General features: G+C 46.5%; 2 protein-coding genes and 4 non-coding genes across 7 annotated transcripts in view; 4 read left to right on the top strand and 2 right to left on the bottom strand.

Moving 5' to 3' along the window:
• Positions 1-151: 151 nt before the first annotated feature.
• Positions 152-223, top strand: trnah-gug (transfer RNA histidin (anticodon GUG)). The gene has a single exon. It is a non-coding gene; the product is annotated as a tRNA-His (tRNA).
• Positions 224-4,603: 4,380 nt separating this feature from the next.
• On the top strand, positions 4,604-14,394 carry tbc1d25 (TBC1 domain family, member 25). Its single transcript, XM_064299770.1, has 7 exons — positions 4,604-4,808; positions 6,365-6,474; positions 6,895-7,064; positions 7,249-7,373; positions 7,991-8,179; positions 9,710-9,985; positions 10,445-14,394. Exons 1-7 carry the CDS (start codon positions 4,764-4,766, stop codon positions 11,696-11,698), a joined length of 2,169 nt encoding a protein of 722 aa, XP_064155840.1. The 5' UTR covers positions 4,604-4,763; the 3' UTR covers positions 11,699-14,394.
• A 117-nt stretch (positions 14,395-14,511) lies between these two features.
• Positions 14,512-14,584, bottom strand: trnav-cac (transfer RNA valine (anticodon CAC)). Its single transcript has one exon. It is a non-coding gene; the product is annotated as a tRNA-Val (tRNA).
• A 143-nt stretch (positions 14,585-14,727) lies between these two features.
• On the bottom strand, positions 14,728-14,800 carry trnaf-gaa (transfer RNA phenylalanine (anticodon GAA)). Its single transcript has one exon. It is a non-coding gene; the product is annotated as a tRNA-Phe (tRNA).
• A 127-nt stretch (positions 14,801-14,927) lies between these two features.
• LOC135234817 (caM kinase-like vesicle-associated protein) overlaps positions 14,928-19,720 on the top strand; it is a 49,321-nt gene continuing 44,528 nt past the window's right edge. The window contains exon 1 of one of the 2 annotated variants that reach the window (XM_064299775.1): positions 14,928-15,166. The gene's annotated coding sequence lies outside the window, so the exon portion shown is untranslated. Of the gene's footprint in view, positions 15,167-16,184; positions 16,228-19,720 lie in introns of those variants that run through there. The other variant, XM_064299774.1, reaches the window with a different exon arrangement.
• trnar-acg (transfer RNA arginine (anticodon ACG)) lies at positions 15,712-15,784 on the top strand. The gene has a single exon. It is a non-coding gene; the product is annotated as a tRNA-Arg (tRNA).

Genomic DNA, 19,720 nt, shown 5'->3' with positions numbered 1-19,720 from the left:
ATTTCAATATGAATGTTAGTTATTTGGGTGCTATTTTCAGAAATGAGACATTTCTGGTTTTCTTGCTCATAATGCGTAGATTAATGTATCAAGGTAGAATGAGTTGAAAAACAGTATCTTCAGTCCCATTGCCCAAGAGCCCCAGTAGCTCGCCGTGATCGTATAGTGGTTAGTACTCTGCGTTGTGGCCGCAGCAACCCCGGTTCGAATCCGGGTCACGGCAGGATGAAAATCCTGAAACGGCAGCGGGGCTCAGTTTTTGTGTTTTGGCTGAACGTAATACATTTCACACAAAAAAAATAAATCATTTTCGACTGAAGTATTTGCTAGCGTGCAACAAAACCACTCCACACAAACTACATAACCCCGCACAAAACGTGTCATGTCAAAACAAGAAATGCTGGACTGAGAGGAACTATTGACTAGCTCGTGCTTTACTTCACGTTGTCTCTAATTGCACGAGTGTCTTCGTGACCCCGAGGAAGCCATGAGTCTCTGTAAGTTTTGGTAGTGAAATCCAATCAAATCCCCATTCGCTACGAAGAAATACCAAGCATTAACCAATCGCCTGCTCGAGTATCTCGGGCTGAGAGACGCGCAAATCTTCAATGAGGTAGATCGCTGTTTTATTTTCCTGCATCGGTAGGTAAAGATAACCGCAAATTTCACTAAATGATGACTGGGAAAAAAATATGACAAGCAAATTTACCTTGCCAGCTAGCTGGCTAACTACGGATAGGTAACGTTTCCAAATGTAATGAAATGTTAATTTTAACAATGTTTTAGCTATCTAGTTACCTTAGATCCGTAGATAGATCTTTATACCTATACGTAAATGAATAGCCTACCTGTCAGCTTCAAACAAGGTAGCCAACTAACGTTCATCGGTTTAAATTACGGTAGACGATCTAATCTGAGGAACTGTTTTTAATTTACATCAGGCGAAACAAGGTAAATATATTTATAACCTTTAAGTGTATTTTCTCTGGCATTATAAATAGCTTGTTTTGTGAGTTTAAAATATGAATTCATAAGTTTTTATGCACTTAATTCCTCTGAATGATCCTTTGTAGCTAGCTATATGAATTGAACTCTGGCCATTTTCTGTCACATATAGCTAATCAAATAACCTAAAATGTCCTAGAAATAACCTATAGCTAGCTACATTTTTCTTTTTCTTTCTTTATTTATTATACACCTGATTGGTCATTTTCATCTGTATCACCTGTCACTGTGTCAACTATGTTTTGTAAGGCCAGTAGATGGGTCAATTTCTTTTAATATGCCAAAATGAAACATAAAAGCATCTTATCATAAAAGAAACCTATCATAGTTTTCAATGTTTCACAATATTATGCAGGGGCAGTACATAATATGATTGCAACTATCACGGTGTTGATGTTACTTCATGCTACTCTACATTAAATGCTCAGTAAAATTTGCTGAAATGTAGAGGGCCTTGTGGGAATTTGGTCCTTTGTAAAGTTAATTATGTAGTTCCGAAGTTTAGTCAATAACAGTTTATTAACAAAGCCAAAGCACCAGCTTTGTACCCATATTCCAGAACAAAATGTACCAATAAGGTGTCAGCTAACCAAATGTCCAATTTTGCCTTTTTGTACATGTCTGATCCATTCTAATAGATCAGAACACCCCTATTTGTGCTTCCACATCTATGGAAAATCTATCCCAAATCAACATTCTTGATTATTTAATTAAATAGTCATTGCCACCTGTGTGTGTGTGTGTGTGTGTGTGTGTGTGTGCCTGGCTCTGGTAGGCTGGGGCAGCATGAAATTTATGATGTCATATTAATAACTTTTAAAAATGGCAATGAGCAAAAGTAAATACCTGGAATGAAGGATTTTAGACTGCTATAGCACTGTATATTCAAATGTCATAACAGATGCCACCCATTTAATTTATAGTCTTGCATGTATTACTGTACTGTTAAATTATTATTATTATTATTATTATTAGCAGTAGTAGTAATAGTAGTAGTAGTAGCAGCAGCAATTTTTTTTCATTTGAAAATATTTTAGACTGCTGTAGCACTGTATAAAGGATGCCATTCAGATGTCATGACAGATGCCAGCAATTTAATCTAGTCTTTCATTTATTACTGTTCTGTTCATGTATTATTATTGTTTTTGTCATCTTTTGTAAAGCATTTAGGCTGCTATGGCACTGTTTAAAAGATGCCATAACAGATGCTATATGTTGTATTTAATTCTTAAGAAAAATTGTGAGAAATATATTAATAATTTTAGGCCTCTGACATCGTCAGTTAACTTTTTAACCGCGTTTAGTTTCGTGCTTTTTTTAAAAAAATGCGTGATTTGCGGTTTATTTGACTAACCGTCGAGGGGTCATTTTTGGTTATTCGTTTCTATTTTTGGGAGTCCAACAGAGACCAATGCGCTATTTCCTTGTGACAATTGGGAAGAATTCTGTGGGAAACACTGATCTGAATTGTAATAGTTGGTTGGTCTTAGTGCCGATCAGCTGTCTCCGGTGTTCACACAGATTTTTAACACCTCACTGGAGACATGCCACGTACCAGCCTGCTTCAAGACCTCTACCATTATCCCCGTCCCCAAAAAAACAAGGACCACAGGACTCAATGACTACAGACCCGTCGCCCTGACCTCTGTGGTAATGAAGTCTTTTGAGCGCCTTGTACTGTCCCACCTCAAAACCATCACGGACCCACTCCTGGACCCCCTGCAGTTTGCATACAGAGCCAACAGGTCTGTGGATGATGCTGTAAACATGGCCCTCCACTTCATCCCCCAGCACCTGGACACTGCAGGAACCTATGTCAGGATCCTGTTTGTGGACTTCAGCTCCGCCTTCAATACCATCATCCCGGCTCTACTACAGGACAAGCTCTCCCAGCTGCACGTGCCTGACTGCACCTGCAGGTGGATCACCGACTTCCTGTCTGACAGGAAGCAGCACGTGAAGCTGGGGAAACACGTCTCCGACTCCCGGACCATCAGCACCGGCTCCCCTCAAGGCTGCGTCCTTTCTCCTCTACTCTTCTCCCTGTATACTAATAGCTGCACCTCCAGTCATCAGTCAGTCAAGCTCCTGAAGTTTGCAGACGACACCACTCTCATTGGACTCATCTCTGGTGGGGATGAGTCCGCCTACAGGAGAGAGACTGAACATCTGGTGTCCTGGTGCAGCCAAAACAACCTGGAGCTCAACGCCCTAAAGACAGTGGAGATGGTTGTGGACTTCAGAAGGAACGCAGCCCTGCCCGCCCCCATCACCCTGTGTGACTCCCCGGTCGACACTGTGGAGTCCTTCTGCTTCCTGGGCACCATCATCACCCAGGACCTCAAGTGGGAGCTGAACATCACCTCCCTCACCAAGAAGGCTCAGCAGAGGATGTACTTCCTGCGGCAGCTGAAGAAGTTCAACCTGCCAATGACAATGATGGTGCACTTCTACACTGCCATCATTGAGTCCATCCTCACCTCCTCCATCACCATCTGGTACGCTGCTGCCACTGCCAAGGACAAGGGCAGACTGCAGCGTATCATTCGCGCTGCTGAGAGGGTGATTGGCTGCAATCTGTCATCCCTCCAGGACCTGCACACCTCCAGGGCCCTGAGGCGGGCAGAAAAGATTGTGGCCGACCCCTCCCACCCTGGACACAAACTCTTTCAAACACTCCCCTCCGGCAGGAGGCTGCGGTCCATCAGGACCAAAACCTCACGACATAAGAACAGTTTTTTCCCGAATGCAGCTGGCCTCATCAACAAGGCCCGGGACCCCCACTGATACCACTGATACTGTACTGTTATCCTGACCCCCACGGACACCAAACAGACAGCACCTGTACTTATGACACTTTATCCCCTTGCACTATTGTTTATTGTTTACTGTTTACCGTTTGCACTATGTTTATGTTATGTTATGTTTGTTATGTTTTTATTGCACTATATTTATTTTATTTTATTTCATTTTATTTATCTATTTTATGTTCACTGTTATGCACCACCTGACCAAAACAAATTCCTTGTATGTGTAAACCTACTTGGCAATAAAACCTGATTCTGATTCTGATTCTGATTCTGATTAAAATGCGAGGATGTTCAATGTTTCTCTGCACTTTGTCAAGTGCACTTTTAGTCACTCTTTAGGTTAACACACATATGGTGGTTTCTGCTGAGGAATCAAGTCTGTCTTGATATTTGAACAGGTGTTTTATTGCGTTGAATAGTTGTATTACTATCTAGTCTATAGGTAATCAGAGCACTAATTTAGCTCGGAAAATGGCGAGGATTGTTTGGCTGAATGGCCTGTCCTCGTCATCATATTCATATTATGTTATGTTATGTTATTTATAAAACAAACCCAATAACGCACTTATGCAAGGCACTGCAAAACCTACCACAATAAAAAGCTGGCAACACCGTAGCATGGATTGATCATATTGGTATCATACTGTTTTCATGAACGGCAATGTTACAGTCCTACATTTTTGAAGGCTAGTGGAATACAGGCCATATATACAATAAAAAATACAGACTGGTCAAAATCTATCACGTGGTTAAAAGGTTGCTGAATGATGTCATTGTGTGACTTCATATCCCGGGGTGCTGTAGCGTGCGTGGCGACAGGCGGAGACAAAAACACAGCTGTGTGATTTACTTTGAGACATAACTGGCGAGATATATCTGAGTCTTCTGAAGTAAAATAAAGTACATTTGGGAGATTATACCTTCCGCGCACAATACGGATTCCTTGCCATGGCAGCCGAGGACGAGAGGGAGGTAGTTCGTGTCAGAGTCAAGGTGAGAAATGTGCAAATTAGCTACCTAACCTCTATAGTCCCTGTAGTTTACCAAACAGAAACATTTGAGTTTTGACACGTAGATTGCAATGGTAGTTGGATTGACCTACTTATTTGTAGTGTGTTGGATTTCCAAGGGGGGTTTCAACTCAGGTGTGCCACTAGCTAACCAGCTAGTTAAATAATTCGTGACAGTTATTCTAGTTCCACCGACACTGTCTTTGTTGTTATTATTGCACGTCTCACTACCGTAGCTGTCTCCAGCACAGGACTGCCACATGAGCGAAACGAAAGCAAAAAGAAAACGGAACACAGTTCGCTAGCTACACGAGTTATCTTTCACAATCATAACTAATATAATATGTCTTCCTCCCGCATAAATAATTAAAAAACTACCAGTCAGGTAACATTTTGTTGTTTACGCACTCGTGTACTGATATAGTTCCATAGCATTTTAAAGCTTTTAATGCATTTACTAAATGCTGAATTGTGAATAATTGTACAGTGTTGTAATTTACCAATACTTTCTGTTATGCAGTCATTAGTAGGTCATTTCTGTTACGTTGCTAAATCCAAGTGTGTGTTTTGTGACTCGCGTTGGGTTAGCATTATTGTGATTGCTACAGAAGAACAAACACATGCTTTGTTGTTTTTAATGGAGAAATATATACACTTCCCTTGTGGGTTCAGACTGAATAATTATTTCCATTTACAAGTAGAAACATATTCCTTACTCCTACCTAGTTCGAGTTTTACGCAAAGTCTACTTCTCTGCTTTACGAAACTTCAGTAGGAGACAGAAGAGGGGGAAAGGAAATGGGACATCCTATAAACATGCATAAGTCAATGTGCTGATTAGTAATTAAACTGGGTCAGGTCATATAGTCATATAAGTCATATGCTCCTGAGAGCTTGTGGTCTGCTGGCCCAGAGTTCTGGCCTCCTAATTTAGGCTATAGAAACATTTTGAATGCATTTCGCCTCAACCTAATTATATTTCTCAGTTTGTATAATGACATTTTTTGGTATTTCACCCTAATTAGAATTATCTGTACTTCAGCACCTTTAATATTGTTGAATGTCACATATGCATGAAAATAAGACATTCAGATTTCTGGATTGATGTCCTTGTGGACCATTACCACACATAAAACATACTACAGAACAGTGAGAGTGTAGTTACTCTGTAAATGCTGCAGAACAGTGAGAGTGTAGTTACTCTGTACACACTGCAGAACAGTGAGAGTGTAGTTACTCTGTAAATGCTGCAGAACAGTGAGAGTGTAGTTACTCTGTACATGCTGCAGAACAGTGAGTGTAGTTACTCTGTACACGCTGCGGAACAGTGAGAGTGTAGTTACTCCGTACACGCTGCAGTACAGTGAGAGTGTAGTTACTCTACACGCTGCAGTACAGTGAGAGTGTAGTTACTCTGTACATGCTGCAGAACAGTGAGTGTTGTTACTCTACGTACTGCAGAACAGTGGGAGTGTAGTTACTCTGTAAATACTGCAGAACAGTGAGAATACAAAGTGGTTATTGTTTTTTCTGTATTAGAAATGTGAAGGGGCGTTGCCAGCAGAATCCCGCTCCTTTGCCGTTGACCCTCTGATTACCTCCCTGGATGTGCTGCACCACATCCTCATCCGGGCATTTGAGCTCAACAGGTGAGTGTGGGCAGAGTGGGTGTGGTCAGGAAGAATGGGGTGTTTGAGCTCAACAGGTGAGTGTGGGTAGAGTGGGTGTGGTCAGGAAGAATGGGGTGTTTGAGCTCAACAGGTGAGTGTGGGCAGAGTGGGTGTGGTCAGGAAGAATGGGGTGTTTGAGCTCAACAGGTGAGTGTGGGCAGAGTGGGTGTGGTCAGGAAGAATGGGGTGTTTGAGCTCAACAGGTGAGTGTGGGCAGAGTGGGTGTGGTCAGGAAGAGTGGGGCGTGGCAGGAGTGATAGGGTTTATGTTTTACTATCCACAGAGGAAGATGGGGAGCACGTTGGCATTCAAACACACACACACACAAGCTACTTACTGTCCTCACCCCACACACACGTACAACTCCTTTACACTTTCCCTCTGTCCTTCTCCCATCAGGAAGTGTAATTTTGGGGTGAGTTACCTGTGCCGTGACCATGGTGACAGTAACCATGGCGAAGGAGAGGTGTACCTGTCCCTCCTGTCAGACCTGGACCTGGACTCTGCATTTGCCCACTCAGCCAAACCCTACCTGCTCTTAAAGATGGACATCAAACCAGCTGAGGACAGTGAGAGAACTTTAATTACACTCCCACAGTTTAACCCTTTAAGGTGTGAGAGCACAGAAATGTGACAGGAATGTTCTTAACTGAACATTCTAAAGCTGCTGTAATAATCACTACTGGTCATTGAAAGGAAAGGAGTTCTAGAACACCGACTTGGAACTTTAGAAAAAATGTGTGTTTGTCTCAGGTCCCCTGTTGGAGGGCTGGGACATCATCAATCCAAAAGATGTGATCAGTTCTGACCTGCTGCCCGGAGAGAGGAGGGGTCTGGCTGCTGCCGCCCTCCCCTTCACCCAGTCCCTGCTGTCTCAGGTGAGTGATGTCACTGATCTAGTCACTGCTGTCTCAGGTGAGTGATGTCACTGATCTAGTCACTGCTGTCTCAGGTGAGTGACCTCACTGATCTAGTCCCTGCTGTCTTCGGTGAGTGATGTCTGTGATCTAGTCACTGCTGTCTCAGGTGAGTGATGTCACTGATCTAGTCACTGCTGTCTCAGGTGAGTGACCTCACTGATCTAGTCCCTGCTGTCTCCGGTGAGTGATGCCTGTGATCTAGTCACTGTTGTCTCAGGTGAGTGATGTCACTGATGTAGTCATTGCTGTCTCAGGTGAGTGATATCACTAGATGTAATGGTGTTCATTCAATTCTTCCCTTCCCATTATCCATGTGGGGGACTTTTATTTCACATACTATCCATAGATTTAAAAAGATGATTGTAGTCAAGAAATAAAACTTTATTGCGCCTTTATACAATAGAAAACTTTTTTCCGTAGGAGACATCCCGCTGTGGTGTGTGTGGCGTGTGGTTGAAGTTCACATTCGCTCGCCTGTTTCCCATATTGTGCTGCCAGTTGATATGCATTGTAGAAGCCAGTCTCCAGGTCATACCGCAGTGGCTCCCAGCCCAAGCCCCTGTCGCTCTCCCCAGGTGGGCCGGACCCTGTCCCGGGTGCAGCAGGCGCTGAGCTGGTCCTCCGGGGAGGAGGGGCAGCCGTTTAAACCCCCCCTGAGTGACTCCGAGTTCCACAGCTTCCTCAACAGCCAGGGCCAGCTCTGCCACCCCGAGGAGCTCCGCCTGCGTATTTACCATGGGGGTGTGGAGCCATCGCTGCGCAAGGTACAGGGCGCTCACACACACACACACTCACACGCACGCACGCACGCACACATGCCCATACACACACACACACACACACTCACACACACACACACACACGCACACACACACACACACACACACACACACACACACACACACACACACACACACACACACACACACACACACACACACACACACACACACACACTCACACACACACACACGCACACATGCCCATACACACACACACACACACACGCGCGCGCACACACACACGCGCACACACACTGTTACGATCTCTGTTGTAAGTTTTGTGTTTACATTGTTCTCTGCTGCGCGCGTCTCGTGTTCTTCCGGTTTGTCGTGAGATGTCATCGGTTTTTTCCGTCTCCGGTTACTCGGTTTGAAAGAGCCCCTGTTCACCAGTGGAGCCTCGCTCTTCGGATCTGTGCTCTGTACTTGCGGATTGTGATTACTTTGTTGACTTAGCGTGTTTGACCTTAATTTTGTTTGACTTCCGATTCTCGTCTAGCCCTGCTGAATCATTTGCTGATCGGATTTCTTGTTTGACCACAGTCTCATTGGGTTGGACTCTGACTCTTGCTTAGCCCGTCTAGCTTGTGTGCCCAGTGGAGTTTGTGAGTTTGACTCTGTTTCCTTTCTTGTGACCTCGACTCTCGTTTTGCCCTCTGCTCGCCATGTAGAGACTCCGGTTAGTTAGTGTGTTCCCAGCTGGATTTCAAATCCTTCCGCCAGGACACTACTTTTTGTTTCGCTTGTTATTTTTCCTTCATTATTTCTGAAGGGTACTCTGGGTGAAATCTGAAGTCTCTGTTGGGGGTACGCTATTCGGACTCTTGTTCTCAGCCTGCAGATGAAGTGTCCCATAGCTGCCCCGCACCCAGCAAGCCTTCGAAGACCAGCCAGGCTTTAGTTAATGTGGGACAGACAGATAGGGACTGGAGTTACTCACTGGTCTGCAGCATCATTTCCCTGACCCATTACTCAGTCACTTCCCTTATCCTCTTTCCTGTTATGGTCTGACCTCGCCTGGGTCGAGACAACAGACACACACACACACACATACACACACACACAGTTACTGCACACTGTGAGAGGCACATAGCGCGAACGCTAACACAATCTCTATGACTGTAATACACAGGACAAAGGCATTGGTTTGGGAGTCTCCCCTTTCATGACACTCATGTTACATGTACCCCGATTCAAACACTTTTTGTCATTTGTATTTGTTGTAGATGATGCCTAGTTTGGCCTGGCATAAGTTAGGTCAGAATATTTCTAGCACTGTGTTCCTGGCTAGAAATAGCTGTACGAAATGAGTATTGTACCTTATCAAACCTGCGTTTTGTAGTTGTTCCAATGACCATGATGTGCACTTTTGTACGTCGCTTTGGATAAAAGCGTCTGCTAAATAAATGTAATGTAATGTAATGTCTCAGATGCTGTGTTTTAAAGGGTGAATGCGTATAAACTCCTCTTCCTGGGTGGGGTCCCCCTCTCCCCCCCCACCCCTGGTTCCAGGTGGTGTGGCGGTATCTCCTGAACGTGTATCCGGACGGGCTGACGGGCCAGGAGCGGATCGACTACATGAAGAGGAAGAGCCGGGAGTACCAGCGGCTCAAGAGGGAGTGGCCCGCGCGCGTTGCCCCCGGCGACCTGGACCTCATCAGGAGCAGCGTGACGAAGGACGTGCGGCGGACGAACCGCACCCACCCGTACTACGCCGGGTCCGAGGACAACCCCCACCTGACCGCCCTGGCGGACCTGCTGACCACCTACGCCGTCACTCACCCACAGGTGCGCACCGGCCCCGCCCCCCTGCCTCAAACCACACCCCCCTCTCCCCACTAACACAGAGCTCTGCATTGCCGTATTTATACCCCCCTGCCCCCTCTAACGCGCAGCTTTACACTGCCCTAGTTACTGCTTTGCCGTTAGCCTTAACTTCTACACTTGCTCGGAAACGTAGAACAGACACGTGTGGCGTGCGCACAGGAGCACATCGTGTAACAGGAATAAGGATCGCCATGGCGACTTCTGTGTCATCGCTGAGGGCAGAATCAGCAGAGCAGTCCCGAGCCACGGTTCTCCACCCAGTCGTCGGGTGAACCTGGAGAACGAGGGCTAAGCCAGCGCTTACCCCACACTGGTGCAGCGGAATCCCAGCAGGCCTTGCTGCAGTAGGAACGGCAGGCGAGCGGGTGTTAGATGTTCGGCGTTGCTAAGCGCAGCTACCTTCCCCCCCCCCCCCCCCAGGTGTCGTACTGCCAGGGCATGAGCGACCTGGCCTCGCCCATCCTGGCCGTCATGGACGACGAGGCGCACGCCTACGTCTGCTTCTGCGGCCTGATGCGGCGGCTGGAGGGGAACTTTGCGGCGGACGGCGGGGCCATGGCGCTGAAGTTCGGCCACCTGCGGCTGCTGCTGGAGCGCTGCGACCCGGAGCTGTTCGCCCACCTGCGGCGGCGCGGCGCCGACGGCCTGCTCTTCTGCTACCGCTGGCTGCTGCTGGAGCTCAAGCGCGAGTTCCCCTTCCAGCACGCGCTGCGCATGCTGGAGGTCAGCTGGAGCTCCCTGCCCCCGGACCCGCCCGCCACCGAGCTCCGCCTGCTGGCCCCGCCCCCGGACCCGCCCGCCACCGAGCTCCGGCTGCTGGCCCCGCCCCCGGACCCGCTCGAGACCGAGCGCCGGCTGCTGGCCCCGCCCCCGGACCCGCCCGAGACCGAGCTCCGCCTGCTGGCCCCGCCCCCGGAGGCCGGTGCCATGGGGTGCGGCCCCAGGGGGGAGGGGGTGGAGTGTCGGGGCAGAGGAGAGGGGGAGGGGGGTTCTCTTTCGGGGGAGCCTGAGGAGAGCGTCGCAGCACACCCCCCCTTTGAGAAGCAGCCCAGTCCCGGGGGGTTTAAGTACTACAGCACCCATAAGGAGGACGGCTCTGAGCTGGCTCCGCCCCCTGTGAGTGGACGGCAGTCTGAGGAAAGTGGGGACCACGCAGGCGATAGAGAGCGCAGTTCTCCTAAAGGCCACACGGGGGCGACGCTCTCCTCCCCCTCACCGCCCAACACGCTAGCCGCACCTGGATTTGAACACGCCCCCCCTGCTCCGGTAACCGACAGGGCGCCGCCCTCGTGGGGGGGCCCGTCCACGCCCCCGCCGCTGCCCCCCCCGCAGGAGCTGGGGCAGGGGAACCCCTTCATGCTGTTCCTGTGCGTGGCCCTGCTGCTGGAGCAGAGGGCCCAGGTGATGCGGAGCGACCTGGACCATAACGAGCTGGCCATGCACTTCGACCGGCTGGTGCGCCGGCACAGCCTGGCCCAGGTGCTGCAGCGCGCCCGGACCCTGTTCGCCCAGTACCTGCAGAGCCAGGAGTGGGACTCGCAGCCGAGCGGAGAGGTCAGCCCCGAAGGCAGGCCACGCCCCCTGCAGCCTCCCACAGGCTCCGCCTCTCCCAACTCCACCTACAGGCTGACCAACACCGTGCCCTCAGTGTACCCTCTCCCACCTCCCTCCTGACCAGTGTCAGCACACACACGCATACGCAGTTATACTCTCTCTCTCACACACACACACGGTTATACTCTCACACACACACAGTTATACTCTCTCTCTCTCACACACACACACACACACACACACACAGTTATACTCTCACACACACACAGAGTTATACTCTCTCTCTCACACACACACACACACACACAGTTATACTCTCTCACACACACACACACACAGTTATACTCTCACACACACACACACACACAGAGTACCTGCAGCCTGTCTGGTGTGTCTTATTGTGCCGTTATTTTGCTGTTGGCCTTAAGTGACAGAAGGATGGTATCTGCACTCGACCAAAGGTCCCCACTGTGACCCACGCTGTCCTCTCCATGCACACTGAGCTCACAGCACTCACTAATCACACACGCATAAATCAAAGTCACATACACCTACACACACACACGCGCATAAATCAAAGTCACACACACGCGCATAAATCAAAGTCACATACACACAAACACACACGCGCATAAATCAAAGTCACATACACATACACACGCACATAAATCAAAGTCACATACACATACACACGCACATAAATCAAAGTCACATACACATACACATACACACACACACGCACATAAATCAAAGTCACATACACATACACACACGCACATAAATCAAAGTCATGCGCACACGTACATACACACGTGCAAACAAATCCAAATCACATGCACACACACACACACACACACACACAAATCAAGCCAAAGTCACTGACTGTGCTCACACCCACGCTGCACACACAGTTGCCACGGTGATCTCTTTCCCGATCGTGGATGTCCCCGATTACTCCTGTAACTCTTGTCTTCTTTTCTGTGTGCTTCACTGTGATTGGCCGAAATGTGCACGTTTGAGGGAACAAATCAGTGGCCTTCATACATGTTTCGATGCATCAAGTGTTGCTGCTCGTTTCTGTACAGACAGTAATACTCTGTTTTTGTCCATGTTCTGAATTGTCCTTTTTTTTCAAATTTAACCTGTGAACGCATATTCAGATTTTTACTGGATATAGCCGTGGGCCTCCTGCCCGCACTTAGAAGCTACAGATTAGCCCAGCTTCAACGTTTATACTCTGGTGGGTAAAGAAGTGACATCTGAGTAGACAAATTTGTTCCTGCAAATTGTTCTGGTTTCGATATTACCTCCTTGTTGCAAGGCGCAGATATTTCTCTCCGCTCGAATAATTTGATTCCTCATTTTAGGCAGGGCAATGTCACGACGCACAGCGCTGCACTAGCAAGGATAACCGCATGTGCTGCGGCTGCTGCGCGCGTTGCTGCTCTGTGGAGTCCGAACCGCAGGTCCGGTTCCCTCCGGTTCTTCTGACAGGCCCGCTGTGTTCCAGGTGAACGCGCCTTCGTCCCCGCGTCTCTGGCTGCGTCCGAAATGGCTTACATGCCTACTATTGAGCATGCGCGTTGTATACAGCTTGTGTACTCAATAGTAGGCGAGTAAGCTGTTTGGGACACGGTCTGTGCGTTATTCCTCAGCGGTGTGCACAGAAAACGTCGCCCTGGCAGAGGCCCAACATAAGTGCTCCATATGTTGGGCCTATGCCTAAGCGAGGCGGCCAGAGTGTGCGCTGTCCAGTCACGTGGCGGAGTCGTGCTTTTGGATCCAGTGCTCTGTCACCTGTTTATACCTGTTTATACCTCACCAGCTGGGTATTTCACAGGGGCTGCCCAACAGAACTGTTGCACGTTTCTGTGATTTCGCAGCCCTCGTATTCTTCAGCGTGGGAAGCTGAGAAATGCGCAGGTTTAGAAGAATGCGCTTTGCAAAACTGTGATTGGTCTGTTTGCAAAAAAAACAAAACAGAAGGGTTTCTTCACACTTACAGTAATTACTGTGTTATTTTTATTGGATAAAGAGATTTAATCGACTTATGGTCTATATGATTTTAGACCAGACCAGAAAAACTTGTGATGACACCGAGGGTGTTACAAGTCTTGTATTTCTGTGTGACTTCGATTGTTACTGTACTTTATAATTTAACCTCATCTGAAATTGTTTTTTTGTATAATGTTATAGAATGTCACATGAACGCACAAAGAAGTGTTCTGGTATATCTGAGAGTCAGTGATTGGGGCGTTCATAAAATAAACACATGCAACGCATCACCACAGGGGTGCACGGTATGAAGATTCTGAATCATTGTCAATAACCGGTATCTGGCCACGTTGGCTTAGGTCGATGCCAAGTTTATTTTAAGCTATTACAGGCCAATACTGGCACAACACCAATATCATTGTGCATCCGTAACCACGGTATATAACCTTTACTTTCCTCATTAGTAATAGTGGATTGGTTTAACGTTGTAGAACATATTTCAAAACCTCCAAGTATTCAAAGAGTGAACGAGTGAAGCTTTACCTAAACAGCCAATGTATAGCCATCCCCCAGGGTGAAGCAAGGCAGCCATTTTGCGCAAGAATGTTCATGTCTGCCGGGCTGGTAAGGTAGGGGATTATTAAGCCAGTTAAACTGGGGGTGACCAAGTGGTGAGAGCTGATAAAGTTTTCAACAGGACATTGGGGAACACTCTACTTTTTATAATAGTTGTGCCAGCAACCATACCACCATGCATCTTGTTCCTGCTGAATGGCTTAAGTTGAGCTGGTGTGGTCTTGGTTGGTACTTTGGTGGGAGACCTGCTGGGATTACTATGTTGCTGTTGGAAGAGTGTTGCTGTTGGTGGTGGTTGAGGGGAATGTTTCCAAGAACATATTTTAAATATAAGAAAAATGAATAATCAAAATGAAAAGTATTGTTTCTGCCCGGTTTCGAACCGGGGACCTTTCGCGTGTGAGGCGAACGTGATAACCACTACACTACAGAAACAGACATGTATTATATGATGATGTCATTGAATATAAATGATAAAATATCTTGTAAATGGAAACACAATTCGCTGTCAAATTAATTCAGCCAATGTCAAAAACGAAGAACGAAAAAAAAGAATGTACCTCACTAATCGACCAAAATGCCGAAACCCGGGATCGAACCAGGGACCTTTAGATCTTCAGTCTAACGCTCTCCCAACTGAGCTATTTCGGCAGGATAACTTCAGTCTCTATGGTATGTGATTATTACATAAATTATAATTTTTAGGCTATGTTTTTCTCACTTCCAGTTGCAAACTAGATTTCGTAAGATTAAATTAATTAAATTAAATTAATTGGAAACGAAATATTTGAAAGGAAACGACGCTTTTTTAAATGCTAACTAGCTACATCAGCTTGCTGTCCAAGTTGAGAAGCCTCATTGATGGACCACAAGGACCGCATGGTTGGAAGGGTAGAATGCCCAAATACAGGGCCAGGGCTGGGGAACAATCAACGTGGCAACAATAGTTTAGGATGGGAAGAAGGGAAAGAATAAAAATGAAGAGAAAAAAGGGGGAAAGACTAAATGAAAAACTGAGTGAGTATAGGATTGTTGTGCTCGTGTTTGGTGTTACAGTATAGCAATTAAATAAATAAAAATACATGGTTAATTATTGAAAAAATGATTGAAAATCACTTTTTATCACAAACCTGAGCACACATCTTGGCCAAATTAAGGTTTGATGCAGCACAAAGTGTCTAAGACATACAACGTTGTTGCTCTAGAGAACCTCATAATAATAGCTAGCACGTTACAAACTAATAATATAATTACATGTAAATTATACGTTGTAAAATGTCTCCCGACCACGAAGAATGCCTGACTTCTTACAGAATATAGCGTTTTTTCCCCACCAAAGCGAAATTGGAACTCTGACTCCTTTATTGGTTTTCGGCAGCCAGACTCTCGTGGTCTGGGTAGATTTTCCCGTTTTAGTTAAATCGCTACCTGAAACATGTGCAAGTCGGTTTGTTTGCTAAATAAAACATAACATTAAATTTACAGCAACACTTTTATTAAGTTATAATAACGCTACTTTGTATGGAGTTCAATACACATACTAGGAAGTCATCGTTTCGTTCGGGCCAGTGGCGCAATGGATAACGCGTCTGACTACGGATCAGAAGATTCTAGGTTCGACTCCTGGCTGGCTCGACCTTTTGTCCTTTTACCTTAATGACTCAAAGTAGTAGTGAGTCCCTGTAATTCTTGGTTGTGAAATCCAACCAAACTCACCTCTGTGACCAAGTCGAACAAGTTTATTTCATATAGCCAATCAGGGGTCGAAACTCAACCAAGAAATAACTGCTAAAGGGCGAACATTTTGTCCACCAGATGGCAATGTACATCTACATGTGGGAAGGAGCGCGCCCCGAGGCAGCCGTGAGTCTCTAATTCTTGGCAGTCAGATCCAATAAATCCCCGTTCGCTACCAAGAATATACCAAGAGTGGAAGGAGACAGCCAATCAGGGCGCGCATCGCTACCAAGATTTGAACGACGCGGCCAATTAGATCGCGTATGTCTACGAACAATTTACCAAAAATTAACCGATTTTGCTTGAGTGTCTCGGGCTGAGACGCGCAAATCTTGAATGAGGTAAATCGCTGTTTTATTTTCCTGCTTCGGTAGGCAAAGATAACTGCACATTTCAGTGAATGATAACTCGGAAAAAGTTACGACAACCGAATTTACTTTTTGCTAGCTCGCTAGCTACGGATAAGTAGTACGGTAACGTTATCAAATGTAAAGAAGTGTAAACCGGGGGCAAGTGGTCTATCTGTGTAACGCTAACAGATAAATGTTAACGAACGACTGTACTGTCATGGTCGCATCTATAGATGAACATTAGTTCTCTAACTTTTGCTCACTGCTAGATTGCAAAATGTTAATCTTCAATTTTGTGTAATTTAAATGTGCAGTATGTAAATTTGGAGAAACCAGAGAGTTGGTTATTGGAAAAAAAAAAAAAATTCCAGCCCTCCCCTTGGCTCTCCCTCCAAAGCGCCACCCTCCAAACACATGCAAATTTACTGATTGAGGGGCTAACAACAGCCAATAAATGCAGACAAAGACATTTTTACCTGTATGCGACCCAGAGGAAGTTACAGGTGTAAAATAAACATTACTAAATGCATGTGGACCCGGTGTGTGCAATTTGTTAATTTTGTTCACTTGAACACCATAGGAAGCTATACACACCACCAGCTAGCTGTAGATAAGCTACAAGATAACACTTAACGTACAGCATCTATAATGTAAACAGTGGGCTAAATACATCAGCTAACTAGCTAGGCTACTATTTCTACGTCAGCTGCACAATTTGTGGCGAATTCAAGCAGAAATAGAACAAGCAAGAAAATCACCTGTCCAGCAGAAATACTGTAAATTGATCGTAATTAAGCCCGTCAAGTCCCAGAGCTCTCGAGCTTAAATCCAAACCGACGTTCACATGAGTCTAAATCGGTTCTGGTTCAATTCCTTTTTGGTCATAGGCCTAAATCTTTTCTTCAACCGTCTTCTTTCTTATTTTTATTTTTTTTATCAGCCGTTATAAGCCGTTGTATTCAAAGGCGGAACTCGCAATTTTGGCAAAATTTTCTCTGCCGTTCTTGCTTTGTTTTCTATGTATGCTAGCTACAGCAATCTCCGTGGTCCCTGTTGTGCTTTTAACTCTGTAGCCAGCACTCTGACGACACTGTGAACGCGCAATGCGATTGACAGGCAAGTCTCCTAGCCCAGTGGTTTTCAAAGTGATTTGGGCCAGGGGGGCCTCTACAAATTGGAGGGAAGATGAGGGAAAATGCTAAAAAAAAAATGTTTTTTAATAAAATCGAATTATTATTATTATTATAAAATATAATTATTTTATTTATGAACAACCTCCTAGACCCCTACCAGTCTGGCTTCAGACCTGGCCACTCGACAGAGACCGCACTCCTCTCGGTCAATGAGTCGCTTCACGCCGCACAAGCAGCCTCCCATTCATCTGTCCTGATCCTCCTAGACCTTTCTGCCGCCTTTGACACCGTCAACCATCCCATCCTCCTGTCCTCCCTGGCAGCTATGGGGATCTGTGGCACAGCACTTGACTGGATTGAGTCCTACCTCTCCGGTCGCTCCTTCCAAGTCGCCTGGGCTGGTGCAGTATCAGCACCTCGCCCCCTTGCCACAGGAGTTCCCCAGGGCTCTGTCCTTGGTCCCCTCCTATTCTCCCTGTACACCCAATCTCTTGGTCCTGTAATCTCTGCCCATGGGTTGTCCTATCATTGTTATGCCGATGACACCCAACTCTTTCTCTCCTTCCCGCCCTCTGACACTCAGGTCTCTGCTCGCATCTCTGCCTGCCTGAGGGACATCCAGAGCTGGATGGATAACCACCATCTTAAGCTGAACCCAGGCAAGACGGAGATGATCTTCATCCCTGCTCCATCCTCTAACCTTCTTGACTTTTCTATTTCCCTGGGGGACACTGTGGTGTCATCATCACCCACCGCAAAAAACCTTGGAGTGGTGATGGACAACAGACTGTCCCTCTCCCAGAACATCACGGCGGTGAGTCGAACGTGCAGGTTCTTCCTGTACAACATCCGGAGAATCCGCCCCTTCCTCACCACCTACGCAACCCAGCTCCTGGTTCAAGCGATGGTCCTGTCCCGCTTGGACTACTGCAACTCGCTACTGGCTGGTCTGCCAGCATCCGCCATCAGACCCCTGCAGCTCATCCAGAATGCTGCAGCGCGTCTGGTCTACAACCTCCCCAGACATTCCCATGTCACCCCCCTGCTCACTGACCTCCACTGGCTGCCTGTTATGGCTCGCATCAAATTTAAGTCCTTGGTGCTTGCATACCAGGCAGCTAAGGGGTCAGCACCAGGGTACATTCAGAGGATCATCAGACCCTACACACCAGCCAGACCTCTCCGTTCTGCCACCTCTGGACGCTTGGCACCTCCCCCTCTTCGCGTCTGCACTTCCCGCTCCCGTCTGCTGTCTGTCCTGGCCCCTCGCTGGTGGAATGACCTCCCCGTGATGGTCAGAACAGCAGAGAATCTCACCACTTTCAAACGCAGACTGAAGACTCATCTCTTCAGGCTGCACCTCTCCCCACCCCTCCCTAGCCTATAGTTCAGCTCATTGTACCTAGCTAGGATAATTTGATTATGTTAGTGTATCTGGTAGGATTGTTTTTGTATGATTAGGTGTGATTCCAGTGCTAGTTTGTACTTTGTACTTGGTAGGATTCTTGCTGCTGAACAAGCTTACTCTACAGGGTTGGAGTCCTGATCGATGTGGTCACTTCTGGCACTACGATCCTTACTTCACTCTAGTGTTTCTTTTGCGCCTCTACATCTTGAAACCTATGCACTTGTTGTACGTCGCTCTGGATAAGAGCGTCTGCTAAATGCCTGTAATGTAATGTAATGTAATAATTTATAATAATATATAACACATCGAAATATTATTTGCCATGCCCATCTTTCTAATTGCCTGCCAGTCAAAACATCATTCATCACATACTGTCAATGTTGACCTGGTGAAGGTCTGCGCCTGCCACAAAGTTGCCCTGCTCTTGAAATCTAGCTAGCTAGCCCTCCCACTCATAGACGTATATATTATAGAGCCCGACCGATGCCAGATTTTTGGGTCCAATGCGGGGCGACATAGCTCAGGAGGTAAGACCGATTGTCTGGCAGTCGGAGGGTTTCCGGTTCAAACCCCGCCCTGGGCGTGTCGAAGTGTCCTTGAGCAAGACACCTAATCCCTAACTGCTCTGGCGAATGAGAGGCATCAATTGTAAAGCGCTTTGGATAAAAGCGCTATATAAATGCAGTCCATTACCATTTACCAATGCCGATCCCGATTTTGGAGAGTCCTAGCCCACCGATTACCGATGTTTTGACCGATATTTTGTAAAAAAGTGCAACATTTTCAAATTAATTAAAAAAACTTATATTTTATTAAAGTTTCCATATTTAAGAACATTTAACTTATAAGCAAACAAATAAAAATAAACACACAAAGAACTTTTTAGATAAAAAATGTAAAAGATGATATTAAATTAAATATATATATATATATATTAACACCA

This window comes from Anguilla rostrata, chromosome 11 (genome assembly GCF_018555375.3).
Source record: "Anguilla rostrata isolate EN2019 chromosome 11, ASM1855537v3, whole genome shotgun sequence".
Lineage (NCBI taxonomy): Eukaryota > Metazoa > Chordata > Actinopteri > Anguilliformes > Anguillidae > Anguilla > Anguilla rostrata.
This window is presented reverse-complemented; position numbering and strand designations above follow the sequence as displayed.